Consider the following 10,460-nt stretch of genomic DNA (forward strand, 5'->3'; position numbering starts at 1 on the left):
CTCTCTCTCTCTCTCTCTCTCTCTCTCTCTCTCTCTCTCTCTCTCTCTCTCTCTCTCTCTCTCTCTCTCCCCCTTCCCCCTCACTCCATTTCTTCTTCTGTAAAATGAGGAAGTGGCTAAATGACCTTCAAAATTTGAACTATATTCTGATTGAAAGGAGGGATACTCTAGGGACCCCTAAGGGGAAAGAATACAGCCCTTATTCTAGTAACCCCACAGCCTCATTCCAGACAGATGAATATACTTGTATAGATGGGAACACCAAAGGCTCCCAAAAGGCAGGGCTCCCATAAAAACATAAGATTGGTGACTAGGGGAAGGGACTAGCTCCCAGGCCCTAGAATCAAGACATCAGTCTGGGAAAAAAACTAGCTAAAGGCCAACAGAGAAGGGATCGGGACTGAGGGCTCTGACTTCCAGGCCAAGGCCTCCTGATCACTGCTCCCTTTACCCCATCCTGGACCATTTGCCCTGAAATTCTGGGCTTCGAAGTTAGGCAAAGCAGTGTTTAAGAGTGCCCTGGGGTCCCCTTAAGCCTAACCCCATTCCTGCATGGAATTCCTGCCTGCATTCTAAGGGTTGGAGAGTGGAGGATGATTTCTTTATTTCTGACTCTTCTGGCTTCCAATGACCCAGCTTTCAGCAAGACCACTTAAAACATTTCCTCTCCTGAGTCCTTTGGGCTCATTATTCTTTGTTAAGTCTAAAGTTCCCCAAGCTTCTTGAAAGGGGCATTTCTTAAGCAATTTACCATTTACCAGGTGCTTCCTCCCAGGGACAGAGAGTGAAAGGTTTATTAGTTTCATTTTACAGATAAGGAACCTGAGGCTAGGAAAGATGAAATTACTTGCCAGAAGTCCCAGAGCTAGCAAGCAGGAAGGCAAAAAGAGAAAGGTGGGGAAGAAGCTGAGTAGGAGGCCTTAGGAGAAGGGGCCACTGATCTCCCAAGTTCAACTGGGTGGGAGAAGGTGACCAGAGGTAAAGGGAAGATAGAGGGTCTGGGGGCTCTGGGCCCCAGGGGGAGTGGGTAAGTCCCTGCAGAAAAACAACTCCCCACACATCCAAGTTCAGAGCTCCTCCAGTCGCAGGTCTCCTCTGGGAGGAGGGTGGGGGTGGGCAAGTCAGGTTGGCCTTTCTGAATGGCTTGGAAAGGATACAAGGATTGCGTGTGTAAGAGTGTGGGGGGGGGTCTCACTCCTTCTATTCCTACTAGATAGAGTTTTGGGTAAAAGTAGGTCAACTCTGGTGGCTCCACCTACACACCCCTCCCCAGTAGGAATCTGGAAAAAGTTCTGCCCCAGAAGCCAGACATTGAAACCTTCCAGCCAGCCTCCTTCCTCCCTCCTCTCCTACCTCGAGCCTAGTACAAAGGGGGCTCTGTGCCTTCGTCCCCCCAAACCGGGCAAAGACAGCTAGCTCACACTGAGAGCACCCACCACACACGCTGTCCCATCCACGCCAAGTCACCAATCACGCACAGCCCCATCCCGCCCCGCATGCCTGCTCTGCTCTCAGTCCCCACACTCAAAGTTACACCCGTGAGTCCCATGCTCACGATCACACTCTTAACTAGCGCCTAGCAAGGACACAAAAAGTCCCACAGACTAGAACAGAGACCCTCAGACACCCCACAGCCCTGTAACACCATCGGCGACACAGTCACTAAAACACACGTTCTCCCTCACGCTCCCAAATACACTCCCCACGGATCCAGGCACGTCGTCTAACAGCCTCTCACACCCAGGCTGGCTGGCACTCTGTCAGGAGCTTTACAGTAACTCTTAGTTCCGCTGCTGCCGACACTCAGCCCCCTCCCTCCCGCAGCTTGTCTCCCTGACTCCCCCTACTCCCCTCCAGCAGCGCCCCCGCCCCTCGGGGTCCTCACCCTAGGGTCGGTCCAGCCAAGTTCGCAGCCGCCGCAGGGTCAAGTTCACAGCCGCCCGCCTCAGCCTCAAGTCCCGCTGCCGTAGCGCCAGCCACGCTATGTAGGGCGGTGGCCCAGGGGCAGCGCGGGACTTTGGAGCGGGCGGACGGGCGGGCGGAACCCACGGACCAGGAAGCTGGGAGTTTCTCATTCTTCAGCCAATAAGCCTCCAGTCTCCGCTCAACTCTAACCCTCCAGGGCTAACTTTCATTCTTCATCCCCACGAAACCCAAGTCCCCCTCACTGAGCCCCTCGGTCTCCTTCTCCATGTCTCTATTGACCCCAGGTAGGCCCCCGGCCCCTCATTAAGTCTCCTTCCCAATCACTGTGGCCCAGGTCCTCCCTATTGAGCCCTTCGCTAAGCCCCTACCCGGGACTGAGAGCCCGTCATTCAACCCTCTTTCGGTTACTGCCCCCTTTCACTTAGCCTCCAAATTCTTCTTGTTCTTAGTTTTTGTTTTTTTTTTTTCAGTGGTGTCCGACTCTTCGGGACCTTAGCAAAGACTCTGGAGTGGTTTGCCATTTCCTTCTCCAGCTCATTTTACCGATGACGGAAGAATGGAGGTAATCATGGTGAAGTGACTTGCCCAGGGTCACACTAGTAAGTGTCTGAGGGGAGATTTGAACTCAGGAAGATAATTTTTCCTGCCTGCAGGCACGGCCCTCCGTCCACTGTGCCACCTAGCTGCCCCAAATTTACTGATTCCCACATTATATTCCCTTCCTTAAACCCCTGTCTCTAAGCAAGCAAGCCCCTGCCAATAACCACTGAGCTTTTCTCCCCTTCCCTCCTGGAGAATCTGTTCTCCTCACGGAGCCCACAGCACCTCAGTGAATTCCCCATTTCCAGGAGATTTCCCATTCCATGACTCACAGCCTCTGTTCATGTCCCTGAGGCATTCCCACTCCCCTCGTTGAGCCCCTACCTTTTCCACTGAACCCTCGTGACTACACAGCCCCGTCCCTAGCTCCGGGTATACCTTCTTTCTGCCAAACCCAATCTGAGTGACCTCTGTGAATCCAACTGGGACGTGAGTTGTCTCAGAGGGCTCTCCGGGTACAGAGGGTCCCCCGTAACATCCACGGGCCACTCGTGTCCGTGTCCAAGCCTGAAGTCAAGCCCACACCCAGAACGTCATCGAATGCCACCGAGTTGGTGCACTTGAACTGAATAAGCTCCCAGGAATTCTTGTTTGGGGGAGGGGACTGGATGCCTGGAATTCTCTGAAAATGGGTTGGGGACACATGCGGTTTCTAAGGCTGTCACAAGAGGGCAACCTTGATCCGCCTGCTGGGTTGAATCCCGAGCTGCCTAGTGGGGAGGGGGCAAAGGAAGGGGAGTCATCTTGATCAATATTCTCTCCAATCCAAATATCTGGATACATTAGCGGCAAATTCCCCCCAACCCCCTCACACACACAATTTCTTTTCCTGCCTGGGAAGTCCTTAGAAAATTCCTTGGGATCGTAGCCAGCCTTCCCTCGCTCCATCTGCACGTTTTGAGGAGTGAGGAGGAGGGAAACATAAATTCCAAAACCCTCAAAGGGTTAACTGTATCCCAAAGCTAGAAATCTAGCCAGAGTAGGGGAGAAGGACCAGGGATGGGAGCTGCCCTCTTCTCTCTAGAACCCCCTGAGGTAGTCAACCTCATCTTCCTTTTTCCGGCCCTTCTTCCCAATATCCTGACACCAGCAGCAGCAGCTGACCAGTTACCATAACAGACAGGTAAGTAAGCCAAAGAACCCTGAGAAGAGCTGCAGCACCCCACCTCCCCCCAGACCATTGGCCCTACTTCCAGCCTGGCCCCCCCCAAAGCCACCACCCAGTGAAACCACTTCAGTGACAACTTCCTTTGCCTGGGCTGTTCCCAACCTCCCCAGAAGCTGTGACTACAGAAGACTTGGAAAAGCAAGCTTCTCTAAGCCTTAGTTTCTTCATCTGTAAAATGGGTGTACAAATACTGGCACTCATGTAGTGGAAAGAATACTGGATTTAGACTTAGAGACTTGGGTTCAAAGTTGCTTGCTCTCTGTATGTGATTCACCTCCAACGGTGTCTCTGAACAATCAGTAAATTGTTCGGATGGACCTCTGAACTCTCTTCTAGCTTTAAATTGATTGCTCTAAAATCCAAAATGTTGAAAGAGTGGATGCTACTCCTCTTTGCTTCTTCTCATTCTGACCCTCCCCCTTATAAATACTAAAGCCCCTGAGAACTGTCTCATGTCTGCTCCATACAATAATCCTGGTTGGAGGGAACGTGGTACAGAAAGCCTAGCAGGAGACTGCATAACATGCAACTAGTTAGTGTAATGGATGGAGCACTGTAGTCAGGACAACCTGAGTTCAAATCCAGCCTCAAACACTCACTAGTGAGGGTACTTCATTTCTGTTTGCCTCAGTTTCCTCAACTGCAAAAGGTGGATAATATTAGCATTCTGGGAGGGTGAGGATCAAATAAGATAATATTTGCAAAGCACTTAGCCCAATGCCTGGCACATAGTAGGCACCAGTTATTATTATTATTATTAGTCGTAAGAATTTTGGATTTGAAGTCAAGGACTTGGGTTTCATTCCAGGATCTGATGCTTACTATCTGTGTGACCTTGGGCAAATCATAACTTTTCTGCATCTGTTTCCTCATTTATAATATGAGGAAGTTGGATTAGACTCTCTCGGAGAGCCCTCCCAGCTCTAAATTTATGGTCTGATGCTCATGATTCCTTGAAAACAACACAAGCTACCGAAGGGGTCAGATAATGGATTGGAGCAGTCATTCTTGGTGGTGGGTAGGGTTGGACCAGGGAGGCACTGAGCACTTCTTTTTTTTTTTTTTTTTTTTTTTTTAAATTTTTTAAACCCTTACCTTCTGTCTTGGAGTCACTACTATGTATTGGCTCCAAGGCAGAAGAGTGGTAAGGGTAGGCCATGGGGGCCAAGTGACTTGCCCAGGGTCACCCAGCTGGGAAATGTCTGAGGCCAGACTTGAACCTAGGACCTCCCATCTCTAGGCCGGGCTCTCAATCCACTGAGCTACCCAGCTGCCCCCCACTGAGCACTTCTGATGCTCTGTGGTGCTGAAACCTTGTGATACCAGCCTTTCAGGCCCTTGGGGGCATGGGAATCCCTGCCTCACCACCAATCGATCCATCAATCAAATCCATGTTCCTTGTTAAGTTCTTATAATATACCAGGCACTATTCTAGGTGCTGGAGACACAAATACCAAAGGGAGGTAGTCCCTGCCTTCAAGGAATTTATATTTTATTAGACAAATGGGACATATTCCCAAGGTGAGTAAATAAAGGATTCAGGAGAAATACATTTCCGTCCCCTGGAGTTGGACTAATCTCTTAGGGTGGGGGACGAGGAGATGTCTTGAGTCTGGGCTCACTGGGTTTGTTTTAGAGAAGGAAGTATCTAGAATTGGAAAAACCCAGACCTCCTCCCTGAAGTCCTCCTTCTTTGTGTCCCACCCATCCTCCAATAGTGTTCTATCCTTGTTTCACAGGATCAAGTCCATTTATCCCTGTCTCAAAGGAGCCTGGGTCCTATCTAGGGTGCCTAAATCTTCCCCCTCCCCCCACCTTAAGCCCTGTGCTTAATTGTTTTATTGATGATGACTTCAAGACTAATTGTCACTCAATGAATCAATGATAAAGATGGAGTTGGAATCCAGGATCCCAGACCAGAGTCTAGTTTTGTTTTGTTTTAAACTTTCACCTTAAAATCAACAGTAAGTATTGTTTCCAAGGCAGAAGAATGGTAAGGACTAGGCAACTGGGGTTAAGTGACTTACCCAGGGTCACACAGCTAGCAGATGTTTGGCTGGATTTGGACCCAGTCCTCCCTTCTCCAAGCCTGGCTCTCTATCCACCAAGCTAGATAACTGCATCACAGCCAATGTTCAATAAAGGTTTGAATCTTCTATGTTTGGTCTTTGATGATAATGCTCATAATAGCATTAATTTAATTTAATTTATTTTAAAGTAAATTAATTTCCTATAGTCCTCTAAAGCTGATCAAGTGCTTTCTCCACAAAAATCTTTTAATTTATTCACATATTCATATCTCTATTTTTTCCCTTCCTTTCTCTCTCCCCTTCTCCCTCTCTCTCCCTTCCCTCTGTCCCTCTCTGTGTCTCTTTCTCCTTTCTGTCTCTGTCTGTCTGTCTCCCTCACCCTCCCTTCATTTGTTGTTTAGACAAATTTCTAAGGCAGAAGAGTGACTAGGCAATCAAGGTTGAGTGACTTGTACAAGGTGACATAGCTAGGATAAATCTGAACCCAGGTCCTCCTGGCTCTAGGCCTGGTATTCTACCTACTGTGCTACCTGACTGCCCCAGGATCTGTGTTTTCCTAGTTCAATGAAGAAACTCCCTCTACCAATGCCAATAGGCAACTCCTTCAGCATCTATAGTCTTAGAGATCTAGCTGCCTGAGAGCAAAGAGACATTGAGTGACTTGCCTAGGGTCATTCAGCCAGGAGGCATCCAAGGCAGGACTCAAACTCAGTTCTCTTGACTCAGAGGCCAGCTTTTCATTTTATTTCTATCCTATCTTACTTCTCCCTGAAAGTATTATTAAAATGAGAAGACATTTTACAGAGGAGGTAACAGATTGAAAGGGGAGTGGGCTCAATCAAGGGGATGCAGTTGAGAAAAAAAGTCAGGATTTGAATCCCAGATCTTCTGGAGTCCCTCAGTGTGACACAGTGGGGAAAGAGTGCTGACCTGGACTCTAGTCTGGGATCCATCTTTATCACTGATTCATTGAGTGACAATTAGTCTTGATGTCATCATCAATAAAACAAGAATTACAATGACCAGAAGAGCAGAGAGTCTCCCATGGTTTGGATTATTTTAGAAGGCAGTGAGGCTGGACACATTGACCTCTCCAGTTCTTCCCTCTGGGCCTGGGATGGGAAGGCAGAGGTGATGGGGAGGGAGAAGGAGAATGAATTTCCCTTAAACTGGGTTTAAGTAGCTAGCAGCAGATAGAGCACTGTACCTGGAGTCAGGAAGATTTGAGTTCAAATTTGACCTCAGACATGTACAAACTGTGACTCTGGACAAGTCACTTAACCCTGTGGGCCTCAGTTTCTTCAACTGTAAAAGGAGCTGGAGAAGGAAATGCAAACTATGCCAGCATCTTTGCCAAGAAAACCTCAAATGGGTTTTTGAAGAGTTGGACATGACAGAGCAACAGCAACAAACTGGGTCCCCTTCCCTCCAACCTCCCCAACTGACCCATCCACGAATGTCCAGCAGGTGGCAGCAGAACAGAAGAGGCCAGTGGGCGGGTGGGGCAGTGGGAGGGATGCCCCCCGGGGCTTCCAGCTCGGTGCTCAGCATCCCGGAGCTTTCAGTAGCTGGAGTCGGATCCTTCCCCTCCGCCTCTCCTCCTCCTCCTTCTCCTCCTTTTTCTCCTCCTCCACCAAATCTGCCTGGCTCAGCCCTGCCTGCCCCTGCAGGGGCCATGACCATCAACACCCTCCACCAGGGGGGCAGCTACAAAGTCCAGATGCCATGTCTGAGCAAGGTAAGAGGGGCAGGGAGCCTGCGGCGCATCCCCTTGTGCCTGGTGATCCCAGGGTTCCCCTCCTGGGGAATGGGGACCAGGAACGAGCTCAGTTCTCTTGTCTACTGATTCCCTGGACAAGTGATAGAAGGAGGGGTTTCAAGAGACAGGGCTGGGGGGCAGCAGTACTTTCTTTGTATATAATCTTGGGGCAGCCTGTGCCTTGGAAAGGAGGCTGGGGAGGGTCCTGTGGCCTGGGATAACATAGAAGGGGTTGATGGAGAAGGGATTCTGTCTCTGAAGACAGCCTGGCTGAGACCCAGTGGCTGAGGGGTGAGTACCTTGGGACCTTTAGAGGGTTTAGCAGAAGAACAAAGGGGGTGCCCAGAGGAGAACAGCCTAGCAGACGCCCTGTGGTGTGGGAGGAACCTGGAAAAACCCATTTCCCTAAGAGGACCTTAGGGATGCTTTGCCTTGTGGGCCCTTTATGCATGAGGAAAGAATCTGAGCTCAGGAACACTAAGCTTTCTGGGCACGAGACCCACAAGAGTCCTCCAGTGGCAACTGGCTGACCAGTCCTGAGTGGTCTTAGCTTACCCCCTCTTTGGGGAAGCAGAAGAGTCACTGCTGGACTGCCAATGGCTTATCTCCAGCTTCAGAGCCTTTGTCTCCCTGTTTCTGGCCTCCCTTTTCTTCTCTCAGATGTCCTCTTGGCTCTGGGCTCCCCTTAAGCAGGTTGCTGTGTGCCAGTATAGAGAGGATTGCTGCCTCACTCTTCTGGGAGTGGCACTGCCATTCCCCTAAATCCTGGCTGTGGTTAAATTAGGGGTTCTGGCCCAGACATCCTGGACAAAGGGCTCCATTGGTTCCAGGCCTGGTCCCTGCTAAAGATTTTCTAGCTTCCAGGACTATTGTTATATTCCTTGACAAAGTTGGGTTAGCTTTCATCAAACAGAGAATGTCAGCGCTGGAAACATAGCTTAAAACATAGAATATAGACTGTCAGAGGTAAGAAAGCTCCTTCGAATATAGAACAGAAAATATCAGGGCTGGAAGGGGCCTTAGAACAAAGAATATAGACTAATAGAATACAGACTAGCAGAGCTAGAAGGGTCCTTAGAACCCAGAATGTCAGAACTGAAAGGGACCTTAGCACAAGGAATATAGAATATCAGAGGCGGAAGGGTCCTTAGATATAGGACGTCAGAGCTGGAAGCGCCTTATGATCAAAGAATTATAGACTATCAGAGTTAGAAGGGTTCTTAGAACATAGGCTGTCAGAGGTAGAAGAATCCTTAGAATATAGAACATAGAATGTCAGAGCTGGAAGGGAACTTAGAACACAGAATGTCAGAGCTGGAAGGGTCCTTAGAACACAGAATATAGAATATCAGAGCTGGAAGGATGCTTAGAACATAGAACATCAGAGCTGGAAGGATACTTAAAACACAGATTGTAGAATGTCAGAGCTGGAAGGATGCTTAGAACATAGAACATCAGAGCTGGAAGGGTCCTTAGAACAGAATGTAGAATGTCAAAGCTGGAAGGATGCTTAGAACATAGAATGTCAGAAGTAAAAAAGGACCTTAGAACATAGAATGTCAGAGTTGGAGGGGTCCTTAGAATAGGAAATACTAGCTAATAGAGGTGGAAGGACCTTAGATATACCATCAGTCCAACTCCTACTTTTGCAAATGAGGAAACTGAGGCTCAGCAAGGAGGAAGTACCAAATGCCTAGCTTTGATTTACTAATTTAGCTTTAAAGATTTTGTGGTCCATTCCCCCTCTGGGTCCCCTCCGAATCCCTGGAACTTCAGCATTGGTTAACAGGCTAGCCTGGGATTCCTCTGAGCCCTCTCAGGACACTTTCCCAGAGCCTTTCTGTCCCCAATTCTTGAGTTCTGTTGGCTTTTCAGGGAGGCCTGACAGTTGATCTCTGGGAAGGAGTAAACAGCTCAATAGCAGAGCCATGGGCTGATCGGCGCCGTCCTTCCTTGGTCCTGGAAGGAGCCAAGCTCTGCTCTGGGAAGGCATTTAGTCAAATGCTAAAAATAAAAGCAGCCTGCTTTGTTGTGGACGAGACTCCAGCCCCTGGCCCCCAGGAGGGAAGGCTGGAGGGGCGGGGGAGAGGGAACCCTGCTCTCACTCTCCGTGGAAGGAATCAGGAGGGGAGGAGAACCAGGAGCTCTCCCAAGAGTCCTCAGCCCCAGGGACAAACATGTTTAAAAGGACATTGGTGTTTCCTCTTGCCTAGCTCCAGGCAGTCCATCCCCTAGAAAGGTGTCCCCTAGAGAGGAGGAATAATTTTCTACAGAGGCAGATGTGGTTGCTTATGTGGGGGTCTAGCTGGATTTCAGAGGCTCTGAAGTCCCTCCTCTCCACTTCCCCCACTAAAAAGCGACCTCTCCTACTTGGTACCTGGCCCCTGAAATTCTACCATTCAAGATTCTCTCCTTTGACTGGATTCCCACCTAAAATGCAAATACTCCCTGGAGCAGTCTTTGATAATGATGGAGAGATTATGGGTCCCTAAAGTGCTAGGGGAGGTGGGGCTTGCTGAGAGAAGGTAAGGGGGCAGGGGTAAAAACAGGCAGACTTGAACCTCCTTCCCTTTGCACGATGGCCTGTGTCAAACAGAAATGGGCAGCCTAGACGGGGTCCAGGCTTACCCTACTCTCGGTGGTCTCTCATCTTTGTATCGCCTCAGATGGAACGGGTGATTGTGGGCATGCAGGACCCAGACATGGGGGTTAAGATGAGGAATCAGCGCCTGCTCATCACAGTGATTCCTCATGCCATGACGGGTGAGTCCTGAGGAGCCCGGAGAGGAGTCTCGAGGGTGCCCAAGCCCCTCTGCGGTGAGGGGGGATTACTTTGGAAGGGTCTCTCGAAGAGCCTGGAAAGGCAGGTCTGTTGCCTCGCTGAGGCCCTGGGAACCCTCCCACCCCCCTTGGATGAAGAGCCACCCCCCCACCCCATCCCACGCCTCGCCCCAGCCGCCCCCCCCCCACTAACTCT

At 49.8% G+C, this 10,460-nt stretch overlaps 2 protein-coding genes across 4 annotated transcripts in view; one reads left to right on the plus strand and one right to left on the minus strand.

The window, feature by feature from the left end:
• ARHGDIG (Rho GDP dissociation inhibitor gamma) overlaps positions 1–2,992 on the minus strand; it is a 30,787-nt gene extending 27,795 nt beyond the window's left edge. The window contains exon 1 of one of the 2 annotated variants that reach the window (XM_044657146.1): positions 2,905–2,992. The gene's annotated coding sequence lies outside the window, so the exon portion shown is untranslated. Of the gene's footprint in view, positions 1–1,885; positions 2,000–2,904 lie in introns of those variants that run through there. The other variant, XM_044657145.1, reaches the window with a different exon arrangement.
• Positions 2,993–10,149: 7,157 nt separating this feature from the next.
• The window catches only part of RGS11 (regulator of G protein signaling 11), a 17,820-nt gene continuing 17,509 nt past the window's right edge, over positions 10,150–10,460 (plus strand). For both annotated transcript variants that reach the window (XM_044657650.1, XM_044657643.1), the window contains exon 1: positions 10,150–10,246. In XM_044657650.1, coding sequence (XP_044513585.1) covers positions 10,150–10,246 — 97 coding nt within the window. The remainder of the gene's footprint in view (positions 10,247–10,460) is intronic.

Source organism: Gracilinanus agilis, chromosome 1 (genome assembly GCF_016433145.1).
Source record: "Gracilinanus agilis isolate LMUSP501 chromosome 1, AgileGrace, whole genome shotgun sequence".
NCBI lineage: Eukaryota > Metazoa > Chordata > Mammalia > Didelphimorphia > Didelphidae > Gracilinanus > Gracilinanus agilis.